Source organism: Lepidochelys kempii, chromosome 2, assembly GCF_965140285.1.
Source record: "Lepidochelys kempii isolate rLepKem1 chromosome 2, rLepKem1.hap1, whole genome shotgun sequence".
Taxonomy (NCBI): domain Eukaryota; kingdom Metazoa; phylum Chordata; order Testudines; family Cheloniidae; genus Lepidochelys; species Lepidochelys kempii.
Window position 1 is genome coordinate 91,175,737 of NC_136381.1, and position 27,271 is coordinate 91,203,007.

A 27,271-nucleotide genomic window follows, 5' to 3' on the forward strand; every position below is an offset into this window, starting at 1 on the left:
TGTTTTCTGACAGGTAGCATTGGAACGATTTGAAGGTCACAGTTAACACACAGTTAGACCCATCACACTGCCAAATGGAATTACGATTTAACCATATTAAAGGACAACCATATTGCCACTAGATATCCCAAGGTAGATGATTGTGTTGTTTAGAACTAGACTTTTGATGAAGAATCTAATTAAGGAAAGGTTAAAGGACTTGCACTTATTCTCATTCTAAAAGAGCAGAGACTGGGATGACACAATATAGTTTTGAAAGTTTTAACATAGCATGATAAAAGGGACAGCAGGGTTTTCACCTTCTTGACTCTTTTTAAATAGCTCAGGCAGAGCCAATGTATTATAATGAAGATTTCTGCATTATTCAGCAGACTTTGCAAATTGCAGATGACCATGTTTATTCCTCCTCGCTGTATATTTTTACAATGGTAAAAGATTCATATGGGACACCCTAAAAATTGGGAAAAATAAAGAATTTTACTATAACATCTCTACACCTTCTTCCATGCTGCCCTTTATATGGAGGAGAACCTTCCCAAAACTGAAAAGCAACTACCTTCTCCTCCCTCAACTAAAGCAACTACCTTGGTAAAGCAACTACCTTCTCCTCCCTCAAATCTGTCCAAGAGTCTCTCTGTACAACACTCTTGAGAAACCAGCTAGTTGATGAACAGAAAGTTCATGTTTTATTTAATAAGGAAAAAAATGCCATGCAAAGAGTAAACAAACACATAGAATAAGATAGTAGTTAGGAACATCTGGGTAAAATTTTCATTGGACCATTTCAAACTAGGAATTTGGGGTTACTGGGTCCTCAGTGAATTTACAAATAATAGGCCAGATCCTAGGCTGTGTTAGGGCAGCTTTATATCAAACTGCTAGCACAAAGTAACCCTAAAGCCAGGCCACTAATCCTCCAGAGATTTTGCCTGCTTGGAATGAAGCTCAAGTAGCAAAGAACTACTGTAGCAATTCCCACCCTGGAGAGTGGGGCAGGTTGTTTCCTGCTCCCCTGCACCCAAATGATCTGACTGCACAGCACCTTAAAACCACCTTTGCAATGCCCCTCCTCAGCTGCATTGATCTTTCTTCTACCACAATTGAAGACTAAGCCCATGAAGCCTATCATAATAAAATGCCAAAGCTGGACAATTAGTCACATTTAAATACAAAGATTATAAAAAAATGCACATTATTTATTCCTGCAACATCCATTTCAAACAAATGAAGCAGAACCACTGAATTTCTAAAACAAAATTATAAAAGGACAGTTTATTCAAAAACTATATAACAAAGGCACACAGTCAAGTAAAAGATACATAACACTGTAAAATTGCATGTTAGAGTCAAGAAAGTCATGATTTTATTGTAGAAAATGAAGTGCTAACCTGGTAACCAGGTTGATCTGTATTTTGGGGAGAGAATTCAACATGAAAAATCTAAATGGAATGTTTAATTTCTATTACTAGTTACAAAAGGTGTGGCAAAAGCAAGTCCATATGTTGAACTTATGTGTTTCAAGCACTTTTCATACTGATTATTCAGTTTTATTGATTCTTGTAGAGCATACTTTAAATCTTCTATCTCGTCGAAAAATTCCTAAAAAAGAAAATTCAGTATTCATCTATTTTTTTCTAAAGTTACATTTCCCATTAGACATTGGAAGGTTATAGTCATACCTCAAAATTTTCCCCTGCTTCAGCCTACTTCTCAGGGTACAGACACAGCGAGTCTCTCAGCCCGAGTCGATACACTCAAACTTCCACTAACATGCTAAAAACAGCTGTACATTGCAGCTTGGGACAGAGCTCAGGCTCTGATGAGGGAGGTGGGCTTCAGAGCCTGAGCTGGAACATCAACACAGCCATTTTTAGTGCAGTAGAGTGACATCAAGTTTATCAACTCAGGCTCTGGCACTCGCTGCTGTGGGCCATGTAGATGTACCCTCAGAGTACTCTTCAAGTTATACACATAGGAATCACTTTGGTCACCACTGAGGCTGCAACCACATCTCAACTGAGATGTGGTGGCTAACTGCAACACTGCACAACAGCTTACAACTTTTATATATATAGCAACTTTCATACAAACAGTTTCAAAATATTTTACAGACAAATAATAGAAAGTAAAATAAAAAAATATGATAGCAGCAAAAGAAATTAAGAGAGAAGCAAAGGAGAGAAGAGTCAATGTTGCAGAAAGACAAAAAGGAAGTTCTAAATGGAAAGGTAGTCACACAAACCCAGTGGTGTGGACAGAGATAGGAGGACGGATTCAAGAGAGAAAGCGAAGTCCACAAAGACACAGGGAACAAATCAGCGACAATTTTAAAAAACAAAGGGGTTTCAAAGGAATCTCAAAGTGAATCAGGTGCCAAAAGAGGTGTCTGATAATGGAAATGTAGTTACATTTCCCTGTATTTGCAAAAGCCAGACAGCAGAATTCCACACATCATGGAGTCTGGAGAGCTGAGAGTTAGGAGTGAGTCCGTAAAAACTGGAACTGCAATAGTCAAGGAGAGAGGAGATTAAGGTATGGATAAGGATTTCAGAAATGGAGGAATCAAGGTAATGACTTGCACAGGCAATCTTCCAGAGTTTAGGACAGTAAAAGAACAGCATATCCAAATCACTTACAGAGGAAGTATAGCAATAGTAGACAGAATGTAATCACCCAGAATTCTAGCCCGAACGGTGACACAGAATCTACTACTTTCAAAAGAGATTACATGATAAAGATGCCTCCAGATTCTACTGTTTTCTTCTCTTGTTTTTACTTTGACTAAGTGCTTTGGAGAAGGGAGTCAGTGTTGGTTTTGTAACCTGCTACACACATCTTGTAGTCATCTGTATAATAAAATTCTACAATTGTTACTCTGTGTGTCACTCGGAAGCCTACAATGTCTGTTGAGTCAGTGTGAGAAGACAGAAACAGCTACAAGCATGGCTGAGAGCTCTTTTTGTTCAGAATATCACCAAATTCAATCATCATTAAGATTCCCTGTTTTACTGTGCAATTTTTAAGTTCTCAGCCACTTTGATTTTATGAATTACATCTGTGTGGTGTGTAGCTACAGCAGGCATGTATATATGCCAAGCCACAAGTCCTAGACCATTGTGATATCAGAGGCAACTCAACCAATCACCGCCCTTCCTCTATAGTTAATTTGCATGCAACAGTTGTATTGGTTGTATGAGACAGGCTGCACAGACTGAGGAGTGTGTGGCCCAACTGCCACACCTGTGCGATATCACAGGCTTTCAGCTACTAGTATATCAGTAATAACAACCTTAGTGACAAATAATTAGATCCTCAGATAGATCTCTCATCTCTACCTCCTAAATAAAACATCAGGCTGGGCCATACTGATTCAGTAACAATTCTTAGAAAATAGTCACACACAATAAATCAACACCACCACTTCCTGTTGGATCTGTAAGTACTACCCAGCTAAAAACCTGTTGGAGCCGATGAGAACAACAGGACAAGGCAGTACTTCCTTCAAGAGGAAATACTAAATTAGTACTGAAAACAAGGGACAAGTTATGTCAGTATCTGAATTTATTCTTCAACAAACAAACACTCATGACTATACAATTATTAGGATTACTCTCTACACACCAAGCTTAAAATTTTCAAAAGCACCTAACTGGACTGAAGTTCCCAAATCACTTGAATGTCAATGATGCCAGCATGTGCTACAGATCCAAGAGTGAATGGATTAATGTTTGTCCTCCAATCAAAAGGACCAAGCTGAAATAATCAGCTTTATGCAAACACAAAAATCTAAAAACAGCTGAAAGGAAATTTGCTGCTAAAAATGAAGAAAACTTTCATCTGGATATTCAAATAACTCAGCTGAACAGTAAGATTAGACCTCCAACTCTTACCATCTCATTTCAAGAATTACCAACACTTCCCACTAACTCCCTCCTCCCCTCGTCCAAATGTCACTTTTAACAGCCCAGCAAAGAAGAGTGAAAAGTCTTGCCTAGGAGTAACTAACTCTATGGAAGAATAATCCTCCGCTCACAAATATTACAGAGCAGCAGTGGATACTTAGTTTGGGAAATTTGTTTTTGTTCTCAACGCAATTATCTATCTGTTGGGCAGAACTAAGTCAATCGATTTACACTTCAGTCAATGTCTCTGTAACATGGAGCAAATAACCTCAAGGTGGAAGACTAGAGACAGAAGTGGCCCAAGATAAAAGCGTGTTCACAAGAGAATCAAGCAGTTAAAAGCAAAGGTTCAGCTGAATTCCAATTACTCCTCTTCCTGAACAAGTGGGTATGGAGGAAATTAAACCAAAGAACTGTTAATCTGTATTCCTTTTCTAAAGCAAACACATATTTGAGTCAATATGTACAACAGCAAGCACTTCATCTATGGCTAATACACACTAGGAAGTTAGTTTTATAAATTTGTCCATTATGAAATTTATCCTAAAAGCAAGTTACCTTGTCTAATCCAGGTAATTCATTTCTTTGCATTCTCCTTTCTCTAGACAGCTTCTCATTTTTCTTCTTCAGCTTTTGAATCTCAAGCAGCAATAGCACTACATTCAAATTAAAAATTCATATTTTAATCATTACAATTAACTTCTCACATGTCTATCAATCATATTACACTATATCCAGAGTTTGGTGTTATTGTTATGCAAATTACAGCTCATATTTTAGGGGGGGTGGGAAATTCTCCTTTAAAAATTTGATCCTTCGCATTTCCAACAACTACAAGATCACAGGATCTGCCAGTGGGACAGTTTTTATGTCAATTTTTATAAAAGCCTATTCTGAGATTTTTGCTTTGCTAGCATTCTATCCAACTATCAGAAACTCTGCTCTTACACGATTTGACTCCTCTCCTGTCTCCTTGACTTGGATGGTCAGATGTGATCTTCTGAGCTATGACGTCATGCCATCTATTACTGATAAGAATTTTCTTTAGAATTGCAGTGAGTTCTTGGCTTTGAATAAAAACCTTGATGTCACAGTAGTTTGGGCATTCTATATATAAACTATTCCCCTGCAGGTTTCCTCCATTAGTTAGATACAATCCTGTTCCACTCTGCTCTATTCTAGAAAAGTGACCCTATGAAAATTATACTGTGCAGGGTCTAGGTTTGTCTCTTAGCTTCCATAACAAAGGTGCCAAGTTTACAGTAAAAAAAAAAAAGGGGGAGGGGGAGGGGGGGAGATGGAGGGTTAGATCTGGCTAGGTTCTCCCTCATACAACATCACCAAAAATTAAGATTCTGAAGTCTAAAGTATGATGCCGAATACCTGTGCAACAAGACTGCCTCAAACGGGTTCGTACAGGTACAGCTGACTATAACATAGCAAATAACGTTGATAGACAAGATATAGACTACAGCTCCTTTCCCAGAGCTAAACTGGCTTTATAGGTCTAAGCAAAAGTAAAAAGCAGCAAACGCTTTTTATCACTAAAATACAAAAATATGAGACTAAATCCACACAAATGTAGATCTATTGATCAGATAGGGCCATTTTCAGACATCAACTTTTCAAAGATTAATAGCACTTCAGATACTACAATAAGGGCTAAGTGAAGCACATGGCCTTGAGTGAGCCCTATGCGTTAGGATGAAATGCATCCTCTTTGATGAGACATGACATGTATAAAAGCACCAGAGCAGGGATTCAATGTTTGTTTTGTAAACTGCCCCACATATCTATTACCTAAATATTTGCAAGAACAGGCTTCCTTCTTCTTACAAATGCATCCGTGAGATAATGTTATTTCTCTCTCTGCTGTTGGAGTCCTTACTCCAGAAACAGCGTTGTCCTTCTGGGAAACCTTTTTACATTCCAGCTGCTCAATTCTTTGCTTTTGTCCTTGAAGTTGATGCTCTAGCTCATGAATTTTAATCTATGTTCAAAAAAATTAGAAAATGTAAAGCAGAAGTGTACAAAAAAAAATCAATCTCAGCTTTATGTGATTAGAAATACAGTATCTCTTGAGCCCCAATTCAAAGCTCTCACTATCTAATTTAGAACAGAACTTACCAGCAAAAGCATGAAGGATAAGAGCAAATCCTGCAAACACCAATTTTTTTCAAAAATCTGTTATAAATATATATACACAAATAAGAAATACCAATCCTTCTCCCACAAAAAAATTGAAACATTTTACACTGGTCCTGATCTGAACCTACTGATATCAGCCACACAACAACCATGACATTCTATTTTGAAAAATGATTAATCAGACTTCATAAATCTGAAGAGGCACTTAAATGTATGGGAAATGTTAGTTTGCAACATTACTTAATATTGCCAGATACAGCATGTCCCACATTTTTAAAAGTAAATACTAAAATAGCAACTAGATAAGGAAAATTGTTGTATTTTTACATAACTGGATTTTAAAAATCTCTTTTGTTGTTTCACTATGAAATATTATTAGGAAGTTTTTAAACTGCATAACAATTATGCAACTCTGTTTTCTAGCAATAGCAAAAATGGTGTTTATCCCAATATAATGAACACTAACTCCAGTCAGATTGAGCCAGTTCTTACAAATATCTACAAAAATAGCCTAAAGGCAATCAACATTGAAGTCATGGACCAAAGAGCAGTGACAGAATTTACTCTTAAAGTCAAAGACCATTCACCTGTGAACTGAAGGAAAAGAGAGAAAATGAAAAAGAAAAAAAAATGAAAAGAGAAATATTCATGACCATTTATACAAATATTAGGAAAGCTCAAAACTTACCCTTAAATGTCACATTAAATTATTTGAAATAAACTGAACAGTCACTACTTACACTGAGATTTTTAATTGTTTCACTTTGTTCCTGGTTTGTTTTGATTTCTCTGTCATAACGTTTCTGCAGGTTATTATACATCTGAAGTATTCTGATAACAGAAAAAAGTGTGTGAACTGATGATTATAGCATGCAAACTACCATTTTATTCCTTCATACTAGAATCCTTTAAAAAAAAAAAAAAGAAAGAAAAAACGGCTCGCATTTGGTAATGTGTTAGTTATACGGAAACCCTTTGGATTGTAGTTATATTTCATATCTCTGAGTCTACATAAATCAGGTCCATAGATTAACTAATGCAGTGTTTTTCAATCTGTGGGTTGCGACCCAGTACTGGGTTGCGGCATCGGAGGCACTGGGTCGACTTGCTCTGCTCAGCACCGCCGACTGGGAAGTTAAAAGTCCCATTAGCTGTGCTGCTCAGCTAAGACAGGCTAGTGCCTACCTTTTCCGACACTGCACTGTGCCCCGGAAGTGGCCAGCAGCAGTCCAGCTTCTAGGCAGGGAGGCCACAGGGCTCCGTGCGCTGCCACCGCCAAAGCACCAGCTCCATACTCCCGTTGCCAGCCACACTCCCTGGTGCCTCCAGGCGAGAGTCGCGTGGAGCTGCTTGCGCACCTCCACCTAGGAGCCAGACCTGCTGCTGGCCGCTTCCAGGGAACCCCTTCCTGCATCCCAAACTCCTTATCCCCAGCCCAGAACCCCTCCCCCAGCCCTGAGTCCCCCCCAAACCCAGAATCCCTTCCCGCACCCCAACCCCCTGCCCCAGCCCCTCCCCACACCCTGAACCCCTCATTCCTGAACCCACCCCGCAGCTCTCAGCCCCGCACCCCAACCCTCTGCCCAGCCCTGAGCCCCTCCCACACTCTAAACCCCTCATTCCCAGCTCTGTTGGGTCACAGGCATCAACAATTTTCTTCAACTGGGTCCCCAGAAAAAAAGTTTGAAAACCACTGAACTAGCGAATATGCATGGATGTTTCTCCTATTACACCATGAACATGTTCATTAACTACTAGAAACAGAGCATAATCTTAGGCAATAACCCAAGTTATCTGTATAAGAAATATGTCCATTCAAATACCAACATTCTTATGAAATAAATCCAAAACAGATTCACAAAAAAAGGTGTATGCTAGACATCAACAAAGAACAGTAATGTATGGTTCATACCTGCAATGCTTACTCATATGAGTAGACCCAATGACTTCATGGATTAAGGATTGGACTATTCAAGCCTGACTCAAAGGTCACTGACTTCAATGGGTATTGGATTGGGCTCTTACTGAGAACAAAATGCAACTGGCTATATTAAGAACCCTGTGCTTTCTGAAACAGACACTATGATAAAACCTCAGTTTTCTATAAAGCTGTACACACAAACTCTTTGAAGGTTTGTTATGGATAAATTTATTTCTTGGTCTCATGAAACATAGGGTGCTTATATTGAATTATTGGCATTTTAAACTTATTTTATTAACCTTCACAGAAACACCTCACAACTAGAGTTAGAAAAGGGAGAATGAGAAATATTCAGGATGTACAAGATTTTATTTTTTTACATTTCGCTGATAAAGACAAATATAACTGCACAAATGTGTTGTATCCTATTTCACCTAACAAGTTTTAACAGTGCAATAAAATGACAGGAGAATAAACATTACCACACATGCATTACAACTATCTCCTGAATAAGGATACTCATTAACTATTATAGAGAAAATAGTGATGGGCTAAAAACACAGTAAAAGTCAGATTCATTTTAAGTGCTGAGAAAGCAAACCATTTATCAAGATATTGGCTCTGTCTCCCTTCTTCTTGTCAATGGAACTACTGTATATAATTCAGACTTCAGTGAAAGGGATTTTTAATTATGAACATTTGATATTAGCAAAGATAGGAGAATTCCTACCACTTAGGCAAATTCTTGGTGACTTCCCAATAACTATTGTCCTACAAAATATGTATTCAAATCTTTAATTTGATCCAAAACCTTGACAAATAAAATGTAAGACTCCAATCCTGCAACTGATAGGAGCATGAATGGACTGCTACACCTATATGGAGTCCCAATGAACTTAACAGGGCACCGTGCAAGCAAAGCAGACCCTGTATGCACTACAAATTGCATGACGACAGCCTTAATGCTCCTTCTGAGAACTGAACTAAAACTGTACCCTTCACATCACAAGCCAGTTATGAGAGTTTATATTCAGCAATAATTCACAAACCCCAATGTAAAAGAAATTACTTCTTGTTCAAACAGTAACAGACGAGAGCAATCAGATGATTTAACTGCTGTGGTTTTATATTGGACAGTGCACTGTCCAACGAATGACTTACATTTAATACTTCTAGATTCCTAACCTCAAATTATGTAATTTATCTTTCTCCTTTCCACAAGCTTCCCAACTTCTTTCCATTTTTCCCTAAGCTTCCACACTTCCTTCTATTTTCCCTAAGAGAGTGAGTTGTGGAGAAAATTTCTACTCAATCCTTAAATATTTTTCTCTACTTTCATTGTCTGAAGCATTGTCAAAGCATTTCCTTTCTCAACACTTAAAATAAATTTTCATATCTATAGCATAATGTGGGAATTTGAATGCCCTCAAATACACTGAAAGTTACTTCCAAGCAACATCTCACATACCCATATGACATTTATCATGAATAACGTACTCCACATTCTACCCAAGAGAAGTGAATCACCACATAAGACTCTTAAAGTATGCTAGTTCCAGTGAGAGAAGACATGCTTCATTAACCTTGTAAATAAGCAAGTCCCCAGAAGAACTTACCTGGCACTTTCGCTTGCTACTTTCATTTCCTTGTTGTGACTGCCAGCTCCCTTGTGCCATAAGTGGGATTCTGTTTGAACCTGAACACTTAATTGACATAAATGCAACAGCTTAAGGATGGTCTCTCTCCCACTCAACAATGCAAAAAGATTTCAAAACTGTGATGGGACATTTTAAAGTAGAAAGGATAAATGAAGACATTTTTTCTTTTGACCTCAAAATACAAGTTTACACTTCTCATGTTTTCCACTCTGTATGGAAAGTCCTACTGAAAATACTGCACACAGAGATACATGGAATGCTATCTAGCTACTTTTCAAAGCACCAAAACTTAAAAAAAAAAAAATCAAATCTTCACATCCAGATGTTTTAAATAACACTAATACTTAAAGTATTGCACATTACACTCACTGATGGTTTATTTACCATCAAAATATCCTAGAGCACTTTACACTAAGTTGGATACTGGTTGCACACTGAGTAAGCAAACGCAGCAGCCACATACAGACAGATATTACAACTTGCTGTTGCACTCACAGTGTGAATTTTGTCCAGAGCACCAGGATTGCCCTCTACTCTTTTTTGAGCAGTGCCCCAAGACTTTTATCATCTCCTTTTTTCGTTGCACGGACAGCCAACGAAGATAAGCAGAACAAATTATGTTTAATGGCTCATCTAAAACAGTGGTACTCAACCAGGAGTCCGGGGCCCCCTTGGGGGCTGCAAGCAGGTTTCAGGGGGTCTGCCAAGCAGGGCCTGCATTAGATGCGCTGGGGCCCAGGGCAGAAAGCCAAAGCCCCACCACATGATGCTGAAGCCTGGGGCTCCAAGTCCAGCCACCCAGGGCTGAAGCTGAATCCCGAGCAACTTAGCTTTGCAGGGCCCCCTGTAGCATGGGGCCCAGGGGCAATTGCTCCGCTTGCTACCCCCTAAAGCTGGCCCTGGCTTTTATATGCAAACACATAGCTGGGCCGTGGAGTTTTTATAGTGGTCGGGGTGGGGAGGTTGAGAACCTCTGATCTAAAAAGATGCCATCAGGGGACAAGTACCCAAGTTCTGCATAGCAATGTCACCTCTGCATACAGGTGTCTCAAATCAAGACTTTAATCCAGGGAAATAATAATTCTTACTCTCTGCTTGTGACACAGTCATGCATTAACTGCTCCAGCTGCAGTTTTTCCTGGATCTGAGCCAAATCATTTTCTAGCTGTTGATTTTTTCTACGCAGCCTTTTCAACTTCTTAAGTAGCTGTTCGTTTTCATCACTGAGCTGGAAAGTAAGAGAAAAACATTTTACCAAATAAAATTTTCAAATGCTACATTAATATGGATTCCTAACATTTCTGACTAACATTCATTTTTATAAACTCCAGTATGTTTACCCTGGGTCACTCAGATGCATAAAAAAAGATACTTCAGAAAGCCATTGGCTTAATTTTTTTTATGGAGAATGTACCGAACACACCTTCTTTAGGATATACACAAGAGAGATAATATCCTCTATACAGTTTAGTGAATCAGTACCAAATGCTTCTATTTTGTCAGTGCCTCAAGTGTAAAATATATGTTTCTATACACAGAGAGGAGGGAGAAGGTATGTATACTGTTGCCAGAGGTTCTCAAACTGTGGGTCGGGACCCCAAAGGTTGGTGTTAAACTTGTTAGGGCCAAAGCCAAAGCCTGAGTCCCACTGCCCAGGGTAAACTGGAGTGCCGCAGGGTGGCCAGGAGCATTGTCTACGATCAGCAACGCTTTAAAGTCAAGTCCTTTCTCTTCGAGGTACCGCTTGACCTCCTGAATGAAACACTTGTGGAACCAATCCAGAAATAATGCTGCCGTCACCCAAGCCTTTTTATTTGATTGCCAGAACACAGGCAGGAGATTTTTGTTCTTGCCTTTGAGGGCACAGGGATTTGCAGCCCTGTAGAGCAAGCCTGGCTTTATTAAATGCTCAGCCACATTGCCAAAAAACAACAGTGACATGGTCTTTAGCTGCTTTGAAGCCAGGGGCTTGTCTTTCTGATTTTGAAGTGGGCATTTTTTTCCAGAAGAGCCCAGTCTCGTCAGCATTAAAAACTTGTTCCAGAAGATAACCCTTTTCTTCTATGATTTTCTTTAATTTTTCAGGGTAGGCTTTTGCTGCCTCTTCATTGGCAGATGCAGGTTCACCAGTAGTCTGCACGTTTTTGAGGTTGAAGCAGTTACTAAAACTGTTAAGCCAATCTTGGTTGGCTTTGAATTCCTTCTCATCAAAAGGCTGTCCCTCTTCCGCGGGAGGTTTGAACAGCGCACAGAGGCTAAGAGCCATAAACAGGCACGTTTACAGTTCATGTCTTCCAGCCATAAATTTAATGCCTTTTCAGTCTTCACTAAAGTCTTATCACGCATCTAGCTCATCACCTTAGCAGTTATTGGAGCACTAGATGCCACTAGCTTGATGAATTTCTCTCTCTCTCATCTTGCTGGCACGGATGCTAGATTTGTTGCAGTCATATTTATGCGCCATGTTGGAAACCGACATACCATCTCTCAATAAGTCCAACACAGCCAGTTTTTCCTCCAGCATTGGAACAGATCATGGTTTCTTCGGTTGAGCATCAGATGAAGTAGTTGGCTTGCGTTTAGGAGCCATGTTGTACGAAAAATACATACAGTATCTTTAAACACTAGAATCACGCTCAGCACAGCAATATACTTACACTATGAGAGGCATGCGGGAACTGAGACTGACTGAGGGAATAGCAGATTCACGTCTCCCATCTCATGCTCACTCCGGGGCATATGCTCATGGAGTGGAATTGTGGGTGGAATCGTCCGCACTATTTACAGGTATCTTGTTTTTTGGGGGTTTTTTGCGGAGCGCATATAGTTGAATTTGTGTAAGTTAAATGCGTATATGATGCGACTCACCTGTACTTCGAAAAATAGGCCCCAAATCTGCAGACACACTTGTGCTTATCTTTATACATTAGTCCCATTGAAGCTCTTAGTATACAAATAGCTTTGGATGAAATGCACTTTATATATTTATATTATTTTCACCTCTTTAAGTAGCTTATTCCACTACTTAACTATCTTTATAGTTAGAAAAAACTTTCTAATATCTAACCCAAATCTCCCTTGCTACAAACTACAATTATTGCTTCTTTTCCTACACTCAGTGGACGTGGAGACCAATTGATCACCATCCTCTTTATTTTTTTTTACACAGTGATTCTCAAACTTTGTACTGGTGACCCCTTTCAAATAGCAATCCTCTGAGTGCGACCCCCCCCTTATAAATTAAAAAACACTTTTAAAATATTTAACACCGTTATAAATGCTGGATGCAAAGCAGGGTTCGGGGTGGAAGCTGACAGCTAGCGATCCCGAGGGGTCCCAACCCCCAGTTTGAGATCCCCTGGTTTTACACATTTGAAGACTCTCATGTCCATGCCCTCAGTTTTCTCTTCTCTAGAACAAACATGCCCAGTTCTTTCACTCTCATATTTTTAAGCCTCTTATTTTTTTGCTTCCCTCTGGACTCTCTCCAATTTGTTCACAAAATTTTTTTAAAATGCTGTATCCCAATATGGACATAGTACTCTAGCTAAGGCCTTATCAATGTCAAGCAGAGCAGAACAATTACCTGCCATCTTACACATGGCAGTCCGGTTACAGAGAAGAAGAATTACCTGCCATGACTTATACATGGCACTCCTGTCAGTATGTCCCGGAATGACATTTGCCATTTTTTGCAACAGCATCACACTGTTGACTCATTTTCCATTTGTGATCCACTGTAACCCCAAGATCCTTTTCTGCAGTACTGTTCCCCAGCCAACTATTCTAATACGATTAGGCTTGTTTCTGTAAACACTTACGCTTTTGATTATCTTTACACGTAAGTAGTTCCACTGAAGTCAATTGGATTACTCAAGCAAGTAAAGTTAAGGATGCCATAAGTGCTTGCAGGATCAGGATCATAAGTTTATTATAAGATACGTTTTAAAAATAAAAAAGTACACTTCAAATGCAGGTGGTTTTTTACATGAATTAGGATATTGTAAATCCAAATGGTAACTAGACCTTAAGAAGTTTATGTTTAGATATTATAAATAACCTCAGCATACACGTCAACTTTTAAATCAGCAAGAGAGCAATTGAAGATGTTGGAAACATTCAAGAGCTAAATAAACACAATGAAAACAACATAAATAGCTTAACCATTTAAATACCAAGTGGTCACAGTGAGCAATTAATGTGTTCATCTCCTTTTATCCGAAAGGTAGTTACAAACTAAGGGCTTGGTCCTATTCATATCCATGGAGGCTGACCCCTATGGAGCCAATTGCATGATTGGAATTAAGAGCCTGATTTTGCAAAAATTTACCGTTCTAACTTTACTCTGGAAATACTCTCACTGAACTCTAAAACCAAGTTAGGCATGTGTTTCAGTACCTTGATGAATCAAGGTTTATGTGAGTAAAATGACTCGATGGACTTGGTCCTTAAACGGATACCTCGATTTTTCATGTTGTGGGAAATGCAGCTAACAGTCGTGCATACTGTACAACAACTGTAAAGCATAACACTATCAATTTGCAATCTGGTTAACCGAGGGAAGGGGCAGATAAAACTAGTATGAGAAGGAATCCCCCTGCCTCTAAGCCCGCCCGCCCGCCCGCCAGTGTTTGTGGTTTACAATCACATCCCCCCCAGCTGAACAGTGCTTTTCACCCCCGGCGCGGTGCGGAAGTCCCCGGTGGGGGTTGCGAAGTAGCTGAGCCCCAGCGCGGGAAGGGAGCAAACGGAACCGACACCGAACCGCCCGCCCCCGCGGTGCCTCCGCGCCCCTCTCTCAGGCCTCCGCGGCTCGCTCACTTGCAGGCACTTGTGGACGGCGGGCAGCTCCATGGGCCCCGGAGGCGAGGCCACCCGCTGCGCATGCCCAAGGGGCGGGGACTAAAGGAATCTCTCCCCCCCCACCCACCCCCCGCGCGACTCGTGTCCTCTCTTTCCAACGGCCCTCTGGCCGCGTGCCCTGCTCGCTGCCTGCCCGTTTTCCCTCCATGTGTGCAGCACCCGGGGCGCGCAGGGACCGGGGGCGCCAGCGTTTCAATACTGACTAAGGCTTAAGAGGCGGAGGCGATGCCACCCTCACGGCCGCCTTTCCCAGCTCGAGACAGGCAGGTTACGGACACCTAAGTACTTGGATGGACGCGACCTCAGGCTGTGGGTGATGCAATTAACCCGCGACTATGCTGCTTCAGGCCCCCTCCAGGGTTGCCTGGAGACGGAGGCAAAGGGGCGGGGCTCGTTCCTCTCGCGGGCCCCACAGGGACTCAGGCTGGCGAGCCATCGACGCTAGTGCTTTTCAAACTTTTTTTTTTTTTCCTGCGGAGCCAGTTGAAGAAAATTGTTGATGCCCGCCACCCAATGGAGCTGGGGATGAGGGGTGTGGGAGGGGCTCAGGGCTGGGGCAGGGGATTGGGGTGCAGGGTTAAGGCTCAGACTTACCTCCAGTGGCTCCAGGTCAGCAGCACAGCTGGGGTGCAGGGGCCGGCTTCCCACCTGTCCTGGCCCCGTGGTGCACCTGAAGTGACTGGCAGCAGGTCCAGCTCCTAGGCGGAGGCGCACAACAACGCAACTCTCGCCCGCAGGCATCGCCCCCCCAGCGCCCATTGGGCAGAGTGTGGAGCTGGTGCTCGGGGCAGGGCATGGAGCCCCATGGTCCCCCCTGCCTAGAAGCTGGACCCGCTGGTGGCCGCTTCTGGGGCGTAGCGCAGTGTCAGAAAAGATAGGCACTAGCCTGCCTTAGCTGGGCAGCACCGCCGATGGGACTTTTAACGTTCCGGTCAGCAGTGCTGACCAGGGTGACCCAGTGCCTTACATGTCACGACCCGAACTTTGAAAAACGCTGATCTAAGTGGTTCTATGGCACAGTCCATGTAACGGTGCGCTATGCGCCCGTACAGGCCAAGGCTTCTGATTTGATTGCTGGTCTTCTTGCAATATTTGCTGTGTCCTTTAAAGCCCTGCCCGCCGGAATCCTCCTGTACTGATCACATCACATGCTCCACCTTTTTCAAAGGGGAGCATCTAGCTATCAGGCTTGGGGAGAAAAGCTGAAAAATGTGAAATGAGTTCATTCTAAAGGCACCAAAACTAGAAGACAAATAACAACCCAAAATGTATTACTTTTTAAAAGTCTCTTTATTTTTTAGCCAGTCATGATTTATTTTTTAAAACTCACTCATGGTTTTTGAATATTTGGGGCTGACAATTTTGCACATATACACAAATACATTGAATGCTTGGGGTTGACAATATTGCACATAAGCATGTTCACATACACACAGATACTGAATACTTGGGGTTGACAGTATTTTATGCAAGCACATGGACAACTGAATGCTTGGGTTTGACTTGCACACAAGTGCACACGTTGAATGGGGTTGGCAATATTGCACACAAGTAGATGGGCACACGAGCATGCATGCATGCACATGTAATGCTTAGGGCTGGCAATATTGCTCTCGCATGTGTGCATGTGCATATGCATACATATTGAATAGTTGGGATTGACAGTATTGCACACAAAAGCACATGCACACAATGAATGGGGTTGACTTGCACACAAGCGCACATGTGCGCACTGAATATTTGGGGTTGGCAATATTGCACACAAGCACATGCACACACAAACTGTGGCCTTTTAGTAAGGCCCATGTTAGCTGCCACTCACCCTCTCCTTGTGAGGTCTCCCTTGTTTCCCTCATCCTCAGGATCAGCCACACAACCCTCCAGGAATCACTCTCATGGCCCATTACATTGCCCTGTTACCATGGCATCGCAGGGAATCACTGTACTAACATGACGAACTGATGCTGAATAAAGAAAGAACCGCTGTGCAGTCTTCAAAGAAGACACTTCTTGACACCAGTCACTGGCTCAGTTCACTTAAAGAAGGGTACATGTTATTTTCCATATGCCCTTTTATAATTATGATCATATTTTACAAATTTGATGTAAAAATATTTGACTTCATTTTGATCTGGATACCCATTTTTCAAATGGCAAATGGAAGCCTTGGTGGGAAGCACTGCAGTGGGGAAAAGTCAGACAAGAGGTATCTGTCAGGTATTTCTCTATCCCATTATAGACAGTATGAGCAGGACACTGTGTTTCCCTGAAATCTGGAAATGTCTTTGTTTATTGATTGGTTTCAGAGTAGCAGCCGTGTTAGTCTGTATCCGCAAAAAGAAAAGGAGGACTTGTGACATCTTAGAGACTAACCAATTTATTTGAGCATAAGCTTTCGTGAGCTACAGCTCACTTCATTGGATGCATTCAGTGGAAAATACAGTGGGGAGATTTATATACACAGAGAACATAAAACAATGGGTGTTTATTGATTGTTCCTAAATCTAGTAGTTAAAGCCATGGGAGAAGATAAGGGCCTCTAGAGGCAAAAGGGGTGGTATTTTCAAGGGCATTTAAACAACTTGGTAAGACTTATGCTCCTAAGCCACTTAGGTTCTTCTGCAGAAGGGTAAGAGAAAGGGGTAAAGGATGGACTTCTCTGGACCTCCCATTGAAAGTGGAAGAGAGAAGGAAGAGGATCCCACTGAACAACATGCAGAAGGAACAACCAGACATATAAGGGGTATGAGAGGAGATGGCCCATGAAAGGATCTGTCCCAGGTGGTTCACCAAATGAAAACTTTGAAGATCTCCAGCCTTTCCTTAACTCCTTCTGGACACACTCCCTATTCCCCAACTCCATAATAATTTATAATGAGACTTTATAATAATTTAACACTTATATAGAGCTTTTTAGACCCAGAGATCTCAAACATTTTACAGAGATAGGTACCATTCCCATTTTATAGATGGGAAACTGAAGCACAGGGGAGTTGCAAGTATAGCAAGTAATATAGCAAGTAAATGACAAAGCCAGGAGGAGAACCAGAATTCCTAGTCTAAAGTTCTATCCACTGAACTACATATCCTTGTTCAATTCTGCATAGCTGGCATGGCAGAGCAATTTGAGACAGATGGAGGAAGAAGAATAAACACTGGCGTGACCAAAAGCACCCCTGTATTCACACCCTACACACTATTGTAACAATAATCTTTGTGTAAAATATGCCTTGTGAGGTCTCATTTAAAAAGTAATAGTAACACATCAGTATTCTTGTGTAATGTTTGTATGAAATCCATATTAAGAGTTCTGAACATAAGCTGAAATTATGACTACAATATGTTTACTGGACAAGTCTGAGGAGTGGGTAAATTGGTTTGTCAAAGACAAAGGACAAACTGATGCCTCTAGCCAGGTGTCATCAAAGTTAATTGCCAACCACGTGTCAAGTGGCCATTCTCTGGCAATGAAGGGGGGTAGGAACAGATGGATCTGCATTTTAGGAAACAGCCACATCTAACCTCTTTCACCAGAAAGAAAAGGAGTACTTGTGGCTCCGTAGAGACTATCCAATTTATTTCACCAGGAGACTCCATGTCTCAGTGCTCACAGCTGGAAGGAACTTTATCTAGGGACAACCCTCAGGAAAATGCATTTGAAAGGGTTACTAGACTATAAGGAAGGGGCAAAAACACTCCAAGACTTCTCTCCCAATTTCTCTCTCACCCACCTAAGAAGACAAAGGAAATAGGTCTTTGACTTTGGGGGAGTTCCTGACCTGAAAATTTGGTCAGCACTGTTGCTGAGAACCTGTGGTAAGGATACTACCTTGCACCAAGTCTAGCTTAAGATTTAGCTACTAGAAAGCGTTTTATCATTATTTCTCTTGTATCCATTTCTGACTTTAATACCTTGTATTCACTTGAAATCTCCTCATTGTAGTTAAATAAATTTGATTTTTTTTAATCAAAGCTAATAAAGTGTGTTTAAACTGAACTGTTTGGATAGCTCCAGTAAAAGTAGCAAACTGTTGCATACTGACCCTTCACAGGGGCAACGGACCTCTAATATCTGAACTACTCAGGAAATGGCTGAACAATGCAGAACATATATTTTGAGAGAAATTCGAGATTGGAAGTGTGTGGGGGCCATCCTGCAAGTAGTAACCAAAGCTGGTGGAAACCAGAGTGTGACTGACGGGCTGCTGAGATGAGAACTGCTGGGTCAGGGGTGTATTATACACAGACACCAGAGTTTGACCTACATGCTATTATGCTGTTTGTGAGTTGCCCAGGGTGGGAGCTACAAAAGCAAAACACTGAGGCACTGAAGGTTCTGGGGCAGGTGGTGACTCAATCTCTTACTGGTCTGGACTGCATCCTGGAATGTGACAACTGGATTTTGGGCATTGCCTGTGGAAGGGGTCCAAATTTGCTTAAACTAGCACCGGTCCTGCGGGCCTGAAAAATCCCCCCAAATCCTTGCAAAAAGCTGGAAGTTAGACAGGAATAGCAGGATATTTGTCCCATCACACACACTAAGGTCAATATTTGCAAAAGTGGATATTGATTTTGGGTAACTCAATTTTTAGGGAGTCCCAAATGAAGTCAGTGGGAGCTGCAGGTGCACACCTCTGAAAATCAGGCCCAAGGTATCTCAGCGTGGGCACCCAAAACTAGTATAGCCTGTTGAAAATGTTTGCTTATATTTAAGAAGTGTATTTGCATGCCACAGGTTATAGTAAATATTGAAAGTCTCATTTTTTTTTTAACTGGAAAATATTCTCATCCAAGGCATGTTAACAGCATACATTACTGGCACAGATCTGTACTACTATCTGTAATAGTAAACATCTCAAATGCCATTGTGATATTTACTTTTCATTGTTAGAAAGTCATAAAGAAATATTTTCCCCTACCCTATTAGTCAGTTGCTTGACAAACATTTTTATCTCCATTTCTTTGTTTCTAATTAAGCTTGATATGAACAGCGGGTCAAATTCAATGCTGACATACATGGATAAATTGTATTGACTTCAGTGGATTTGCATCTGTTTATGCCAACAGTGAATACGACCCATAGCATTTTTGTTTTCAGCCATATTTGTGGAGTAGCACCATTGATTTCTTATGTCAGAAGAGTTCTGGGCAAAGGATTAGTTTGATGCAACCTATAATACTTCAAGTGTAGCCATTTTTCACAAAGATTAAAGGATGAGACTGTGTCCTTTTCACCCATAGACTGCCCTAATATCTTTATGAGAATGAGATTGATTATCCAGGGATTAAATTCTCTTTTTAAAATTCACATGCTCCTGTAACAATCCATCAAACTCTGATCTTCCCCCATACTAATTCCACCTCACTTCTTTAATCTGATTCCCATCTGTAACACAGATGTCTCCTCAATCTTTATTGTCTTTCAATTTTTGAGCCTGGAATCAGAAAGTACCAGTCAGTTTTTTAAAGTCAGGAATCTTTTCCAATTTGTAAATCATATGCAGTGAAATTGTTGCCTCATCTGCAATAGGTTCTTCTCCAGACCATGTTTCCAAACCTTATTTTTCTCCTTTGTGCACAATCAGCTTGAGGAATGTATTTACTACTCAATTTCTTCTGTGTTTTAAGCATGGTTCACTGTCGTGGATTATCAAGAACAAGAGGGGGGAAACAGATAGCTACTGCCCAGAAGTTGTTACCATCAGCTGGCAGTTCAATGGCCTATGAGAAATGAGTGAGGTGTTGTCCATCAGTTTTCCTGCTGAGATGTGTCCACATCATAAAAGCCTCCATCACAAATTGTAGTATTTCTTACCTTTTGTGGCAGTCTCAATAGAGAGACAAATAATTAAACAGATCCTGGAGACTGAAAAACTCTCTCAGTCTTCAGTGGTTCTCTTCAAGACAGAGTGGGTGCACATTACTATTACTATTTTTAGAGTGTTTAAGTATGCTAGATACTTTAGAGGCCAAATAAGGGAGATGCATCTAATTTTAGACATGATACCATGAGTGAGAATACCACACAATACAGGAAGGAGAAAAGAGGAATGGGAGGATGAGGGTTACAATAAGAAGATTGCTGGGTTCATTATCTATTTGTCTTGATGGTATCACTTTATTTTGTTTTTTAGCTCAGTTGAACATTCCTGAAGGAGCAGATGAAAGGAAGAGGGAGAGGGGAATCAGGTTAGAGAGAGTAGAGTAAGAAGATGGGGAAGAGGGGCAGAGATAATAGTGGGTGAAGTGGGGATTAGGATTGTCTGGGATTAGGACACATGTTACCAACAGTGAAGAGGGAGTGGGCAGGTGAGTGCAATACTGTTTTTCAGTCCTGGTCTCAAAAAAGATATAACAGAAATACGATGGTATAACAGTTCAGAGATGGGTGACAAGAATGATTAGGGGTATTAAAAAAAAAAACCTCTTCAGTGAAGAAAGACTGAAAAGATGGCAACATGGTCTACACTTGAAAGTTATGCTGGCATAGCTACATCAGTCAGGGTGTGAAAAAAACACACCTTTGACCAACATAGCTATGCCAACAAAAATCCCAGTGTAGACACAGCTACAGTAGAACCTCAGAATTACGAACACCTGGGGAATAGAGGTTGTTCATGACTCTGAAATATTCATAACTCTAAACAAAATGTTATGGTTGCTCTTTCAAAAGTTTACAACTGAATATTGACTTAATACAGCTTTGGAACTTTACTATGCAGAAGAAAAATGCTTCTTTTAACCATCTTAATTTAAATGAAACAAGCACAGAAACAGTTTCCTTACCATATCAAATCTTTTTTTTAAAACATTCCCTTGATTTTTTTAGTAGTTTACATTTAACACAGCACTGTACTGTATTTGCTTTTCTTGTTTTGTCTCAGCTGCTGCCTGATTGCGTACTTCATGTTCCAAATGACGTGTGTGGTTGACCGGTCAATTGTAACTGAGGTTCTACTGTACATCAACAGAAAAGTGCTTATGTCAATGTAGATAATGTCATTCAGAGCAGTGGTATTCCTACATCAACAGAAAAACTCCTGTCGGTGTAGGCAGCATCTACACTTAAGGGGCTATTCCAGCCTAACTATGTAGACAGGATCCTTAGTGTTCATATACCCTGAGACTGTTCATCTTAGACAGGAAACAAATAAAAGGGTATGCAAAATGTCCTAGATAGTATACAGAAGGTAAAAGAGGAACTTCTATTCATCCCTTTTCATAAGAAGAAGAGCAAGGGGAGAGAGAGTCAATTAAATTGAAATCTAGAATACTCAAAGCTGATAAAAGGCAATAGTTTTTCACACAATGCAAATTTGACTGTGAAACTCATTGCCACAGTATACTGTTGAGGCCACATGCTTCCCAGGATTCAAAAAAGGAGTAGACATTTTCATGGATAACAATAGCCAAAGTTATAATAGTAATTATTAAAAACAAATAAACTTTGGAGGGGATATAAACCCTAATGCTTTAGGGCTTAGGTCAACATATATCTGTTGGAGACCAGAAGGAAACTTTCCCTGAGGACAGATTTTCTCATAACTGTCTACTGCAGCACAGTCCTCAGAAGTAGCTTTTACAGGCCACTGTCAGAGACAAGATAGTCGATAAGATAGACCACTGGTCTGATCCAACATAGCAGTTCCTACGTTCCTGTCAGCTGACAATCTGTAACAGCAGAAGAAAAACAACACAATGAACTAGAGCGGTGGTAAGAGGAAAAAGTAGAGCTTAGGAGGGTAGAGAAGTGTGGAGAGATTTTACTACTGCTGTCAGTGTAGTGGCTGTTCTGCAGATAAACTACTTCAGTTTCCAGTGTTATCAGTCCATCACCTTTTCAAAAGTACTACACTCTCTTCCCCTATCTTTGTGTGTCCACTCCACACAAAGGAGCTGCAACACAAACCACTATAAAGACCAGAGTCTTCTGCCTTTGAACTTAATGAAAGTTTTGCCATTGTCTCCAGTGGGCAGGACTGGGCCACAACAATATATAGTTTTGTTTTGTTTATTTCTCATTTTATTGAGACTCTGCACTGAATAAGGTACACAAAATAATATTTAAAGTATATCTGATCGCAGAAATAAGAAATAAATTATATTGTCATGCAAAATGCTTTCTCTCAGTGTGTGCCTGGTGCAACCACCACAAAAAAGGCAAATGTAAAACAAAAGATCAGAACTTAGTTAAGAGGGTGAGTACTATCAACTAGATATTGGGAGGGAGAGCATAAAGATGTTAGAGACTAATAAATTTATTTGAGCATAAGCTTTCATGGGCTATAACCAACTTCATCAGATGCATGAAGTGGAAAATACAGTCACAGGTATAAATACACAGCACATAAACAGATGGGAGTTGCCTTACCAAGTAGGAGGTCAGTCTAACTAGGCAATTCAATTAACAGTAGGATACCGAGGGAGGAAAAATTACTTTTGAAGTGGTAATGAGAGTAGGCCATTTCAAACAGTTGACAAGAAGGTGTGAGTAACAGTAGGAGGAAACTAGTATGGGGGAAATCAGGTTTTGTAATAACCCAACCACTCTCAGTCTTTATTCAGGCCTAATTTAATGGTGTCTAGTTTGCAAATTAATTCCAGATCTGCAGTTTCATGTTGGAGTCTGTTTTTGAAGTTTTTTTGTTGAAGAATTGCTACTTTTAGTTCTGTTATTGAGTGACCAGGGAGATTGAAGTGTTCTCTGACTGGTTTTTGAATGTTATAATTCCTGATGTCAGATTTGTGTCCATTTATTCTTTTGCGTAGAGACTGTCTGGTTTGACCAATGTACATGGCAGAGGGGATGTGAAACTGCAGAACTGGAATTAATTTGTGAACTGGACACCATTAAATTAGGCCTGAATAAATTAGGATTCTGCAAAGGGTTCTTCAAAAGGTTGAGCTCCATGCAGGGAGAAGGACAAGGAGTAAGCAGACTATGGACAACCCTGCATTTGTTAGGGCAAGGACAAGGAAAACAAACATTGCCCACCCCAAGCCCTCCCCCCAAGACCCACAGAGACTACCTGGGGAAGATAATACATTCCCAGTCTGAGGCTGAATTACCTAGTCCACAGAGCCTTTCTACAGAGGGAAACCTCCCTTTAAAGGGGTATCAGGCAGCCACATTGGGGAAGTCCATCTGAGCTACATTACCAAGATTAGGGGGCACCAGGAATAGAGAGCCAATTTGATTTATGGTTTTCTTTGGCTCCCACAAGATCCTCCACATTATTAGGTGACGCATGGGTGGGGGCACATTGGGGTCATATGCCTCCCCACACATAGATTTCAGCAACATTTAGCAACAGTTAAATGTTCTGAAGGGACCCATCCAGAATGGCCGCTGCAGACTCTGGGAAAGGACTTTGGCCACCTCTTGCCAGGAGGCCAAGCAGCAAGGAGGCAGGAGCTCACCGTGGTGGCAGCACTCACCTGAGTGTCCATGCAGCATGGGGGGAGGGAGCAGCAGGGCAGCTGGCTGTGGGCTGAGGCTCCCCCACCCTCCACCCTCCCCTGCTACGTGGGACTGCTTCTCCTTCCCTGCTGCTGGAGTCCCAGTGCTTCCAGCTGCCTGCTTTGCAGACTGCCCTGGGGCAAACACCCTGTGCCTTTTCCCAGGGCAGAGGCTGCTCTCCCACTCCTATAGCAGGGTTAATTTTATATTTTTTTTATGTCTGGGGTAGAAAATAGTGAAGGGTACAATTCTGCCATCAGAGCTGCCTGGCAGATCTTGAATCCAATATTCTGATCTCTCTATATGTACGAGGAGCTCCCAGAATAGATCTGAGAGCAGAATTCTGCCCTAAATGTTTAAGACTAGATTGTGACTAATTTGCAGCATTAGGGAGAACACTGCACCAGGAGTAGTTCCCTGGAGCATTCTGTCAGCCTGCAGAGGCAATCAGAATATATCTGTGAGCGCTGGGGAAGTGAACACCCTTTAAGTGGAGGGTGTATGCATGCACTCCAGTTAGTGTAACTTTAGTGTAGAAGTAGGCGAAGAGCCACTGGTTGGGCTATGAATACCTCTTTGCTTGTGAGCAGGGAGTATAAACAATGGGTCTCTTGTTGATATCTCCACAATTCCTCTAGAGGTGTGATAGTCAAGCAAATCTCCTTGTAATTTACCTCTTCCTCTTCCACACCCAACAGGAAAAGCCAAAATCTGGCCCTAAACATTCTTTTTATAAGGTATTAAAAACTATCATTGTAATTTCAAGTGAGCATTTTAACACAGTTGGTTGCATGTTAAAAGCCTTATTATCCAGAACATCTCTCAAACAACGTTCCCTCTAATTTTTGACAGGCCGTGTGCGCAAAAAATGTCTTTTGTGCAAATTGTTGTGCATGCGGTGTTTCACCGTGCGCGCGGGGTTTAAGATCTGCATGCGCCTGCACACGTGCACAGCTTAGAGGGAACAGTGCTCTCAACTGCAAGCACCCCAGTTACAAACCTCATCTTTAATAAGAACAATACACTCATCAAAGCTTTAGTAACAATGGCTAGAAAAAGTAACGAAAATTTTCATATGACTAATCCCATGGTAGATAAAAGAGCATCTGTAAGGGACCACCCTGAAGTGCTTTAATAATAGGGTGACCAGATTTCCTGATTATATAGGGACAGTCCCGATTTTGGGGTCTTTTTCTTATGTAGGCTCCTATTACCCCACACCCCCTGTCCCGATTTTTCACACGTGCTGTCTGGTCACCCTATTTAATAACAATGGAGAAAGTCACTAGCTGTGATGCTAGGGAAGTGCTCTTTTGCACTGAGGGATTAATAGTCCTGCTTTTAGTAGTTTGCTTTCCCATTTAGTTTCCCACTAAGAGATCATCCATTAAACCTATGAAGTGACCGGGAATTTTACATGATGATTCCCATATATTTCATGCTGATTTCTGAAGGGATATTGGATGTTGGATTCTCTGTGTGATAACTGCACCAATGCAGTAAAATCTGTTGCAGTGTACAGTTACTGTGAAACAGGGACATGGCAAAGTTGGGGCTGAGGAGTAATTAAATTAATTTCAGTTATAGCTGTTTCACCTTTGGGTGACCCTCCTTTCTGTACTGTACAACTGAGAGGGCTACGATAGTCCACTTCAGATGGCATAGAGAACATTGGCATTGATTAATGCTGCACAACTGGTTAGAACAGGAAACAAAGAATACCACGTCTAATTGAACAACAACTATTATCAATTAAGGCTTTACTTCCTGGAAGAGAGAGAGAGAGAGATCTACAATTACAGTCTCTTTTCTACTTAGGTCAGGAGTTACAAGTTTTCACTTCACCAGACGTTCATTTTCTAAAAGAAAGAAGCTGCACGACCCTTATGCGACTCTGGAGGAAGAGTGACCTGTAAGAGCAGCTAATCTAAGATGATGAGCATTCACACAAATAATGAACTACCCGATAAAACAGCAGTATTTCAGATCCAGTCAAAATGAAACTATTTGTGCTGACATGCTTAAATAAGAGTAATGTGCGTAGACAAAGAGGTATGTGAGAGGAATTGGCCAGCGTTTAGGAGTTATGAAAGATTAGAAGTTATGAAAGATCTTAGATATTATGAAAGGTTGGTTAAGGGCCTGATCCAGCAAGGTGGAGAGCACTTTCAATACACACTGAAATAAATGGTAGTTGAGGGCACTCAGGACCTCATCATAGGTAGTGCCTTACCCCTTGCAGGATTGGGCCTTAAGACACATTTGGATAAACTCAGTGTAATCAGCAGAGTAATAATAAAGAGCCAGTGAAAATTTCCTGAGGAAAATGGTAGGAAGTTTTGCTATTTGTCTGTAGATATTACAACTTCTACAGAATATTTGTGAGGTTCTTAAAATACTATTTACAGTAATTGATTAGCTTGTAGTTTTTTGTTTGTTTGTTTTTAATGTGCAGCATGAGTTGAACAGCTGCATAGCCAGTGTGAATTTGCAAAAAAATGATGGCTTATTCAACTGATACTTCTATTTACAGAGACAAGGTGGGTGAGGTAATATCTTTTATCGGACCAACTTCTGTTGATGAAAGAGACCAACTTTCAAGCCACCTCAAAACAGAAACAGAAGTTGGTTTGATAAAAGATATTACCTCACCCACTTTGTCTCTCTAAATCCTGGGACCAACAAAGCTACAACTACACTACATACCTAAAATCTTTGCAATTCAGTGTGCTGGAGGGGCTCCCCAGGGCTTATAAGAGCCTTTTGTTAAAATTCTACCACCAAATTGAAGGGAGTAGTACGATAATTTTCCTGCCTCTGATGGAGTTACCCACTTTCTGAATGCTATCAAATCCTCCCTTCTGGAGATGACTTATCCCTAAAGCTCCTAAAAATTCTTGTGAAGAGCATTTTCCCCCTTTCCCATAAACCAGATTTCATCAAGTGTCCAGGATTTTCCAAAATTGTTCTCAGGATACTTCTGAATCCACTTACTAGATTTTCACAGCAGCAGATCTGAGCAGCAAGGAAGGAAATGTTCTGCTTTGTATAAGAGTAATAAACAGATAACTGCTGAATTATAGAAGGAAAGATCCAATGTATTGTTTTGCTGTTGCCAGTCAATTAAGTAACTACAAAAATCTTCTTTCATAAATCACCTGTAAAAAAAAAAGGCAGCCATCTTAATCCTGCTTTAAGTATCTTCTCAAAACATGAAGCCCCCTATCTTTGTAGATTTGCTTATTATTTGCCAAAGTGTAACCCAGGGTTGGGCAAATTACGGCCTGTGGGCTGCATCCGGCCTGCGAGCCGTTTTAAG

At 40.9% G+C, this 27,271-nt stretch overlaps 1 protein-coding gene across 8 annotated transcripts in view; it reads right to left on the bottom strand.

The window, feature by feature from the left end:
* Positions 1-310: 310 nt before the first annotated feature.
* The window catches only part of LOC140906847 (uncharacterized), a 32,117-nt gene continuing 5,156 nt past the window's right edge, over positions 311-27,271 (bottom strand). For 2 of the 8 annotated variants that reach the window (XM_073331628.2, XM_073331630.2), the window contains 6 exons: positions 10,718-10,857; positions 9,588-9,674; positions 6,791-6,881; positions 5,703-5,892; positions 4,461-4,558; positions 315-1,599 (listed from right to left, as the gene is read on the bottom strand). In XM_073331628.2, the coding sequence (XP_073187729.2) occupies positions 1,453-1,599; positions 4,461-4,558; positions 5,703-5,892; positions 6,791-6,881; positions 9,588-9,674; positions 10,718-10,743 (639 nt within the window). In that variant the 5' untranslated portion in view covers positions 10,744-10,857 and the 3' untranslated portion in view covers positions 315-1,452. Of the gene's footprint in view, positions 2,503-4,460; positions 4,559-5,702; positions 5,893-6,790; positions 6,882-9,587; positions 9,675-10,717; positions 10,858-13,450; positions 14,237-14,306; positions 14,541-14,695; positions 14,754-27,271 lie in introns of those variants that run through there. The other 6 variants (XM_073331632.2, XM_073331623.2, XM_073331629.2 and 3 more) reach the window with 6 other exon arrangements.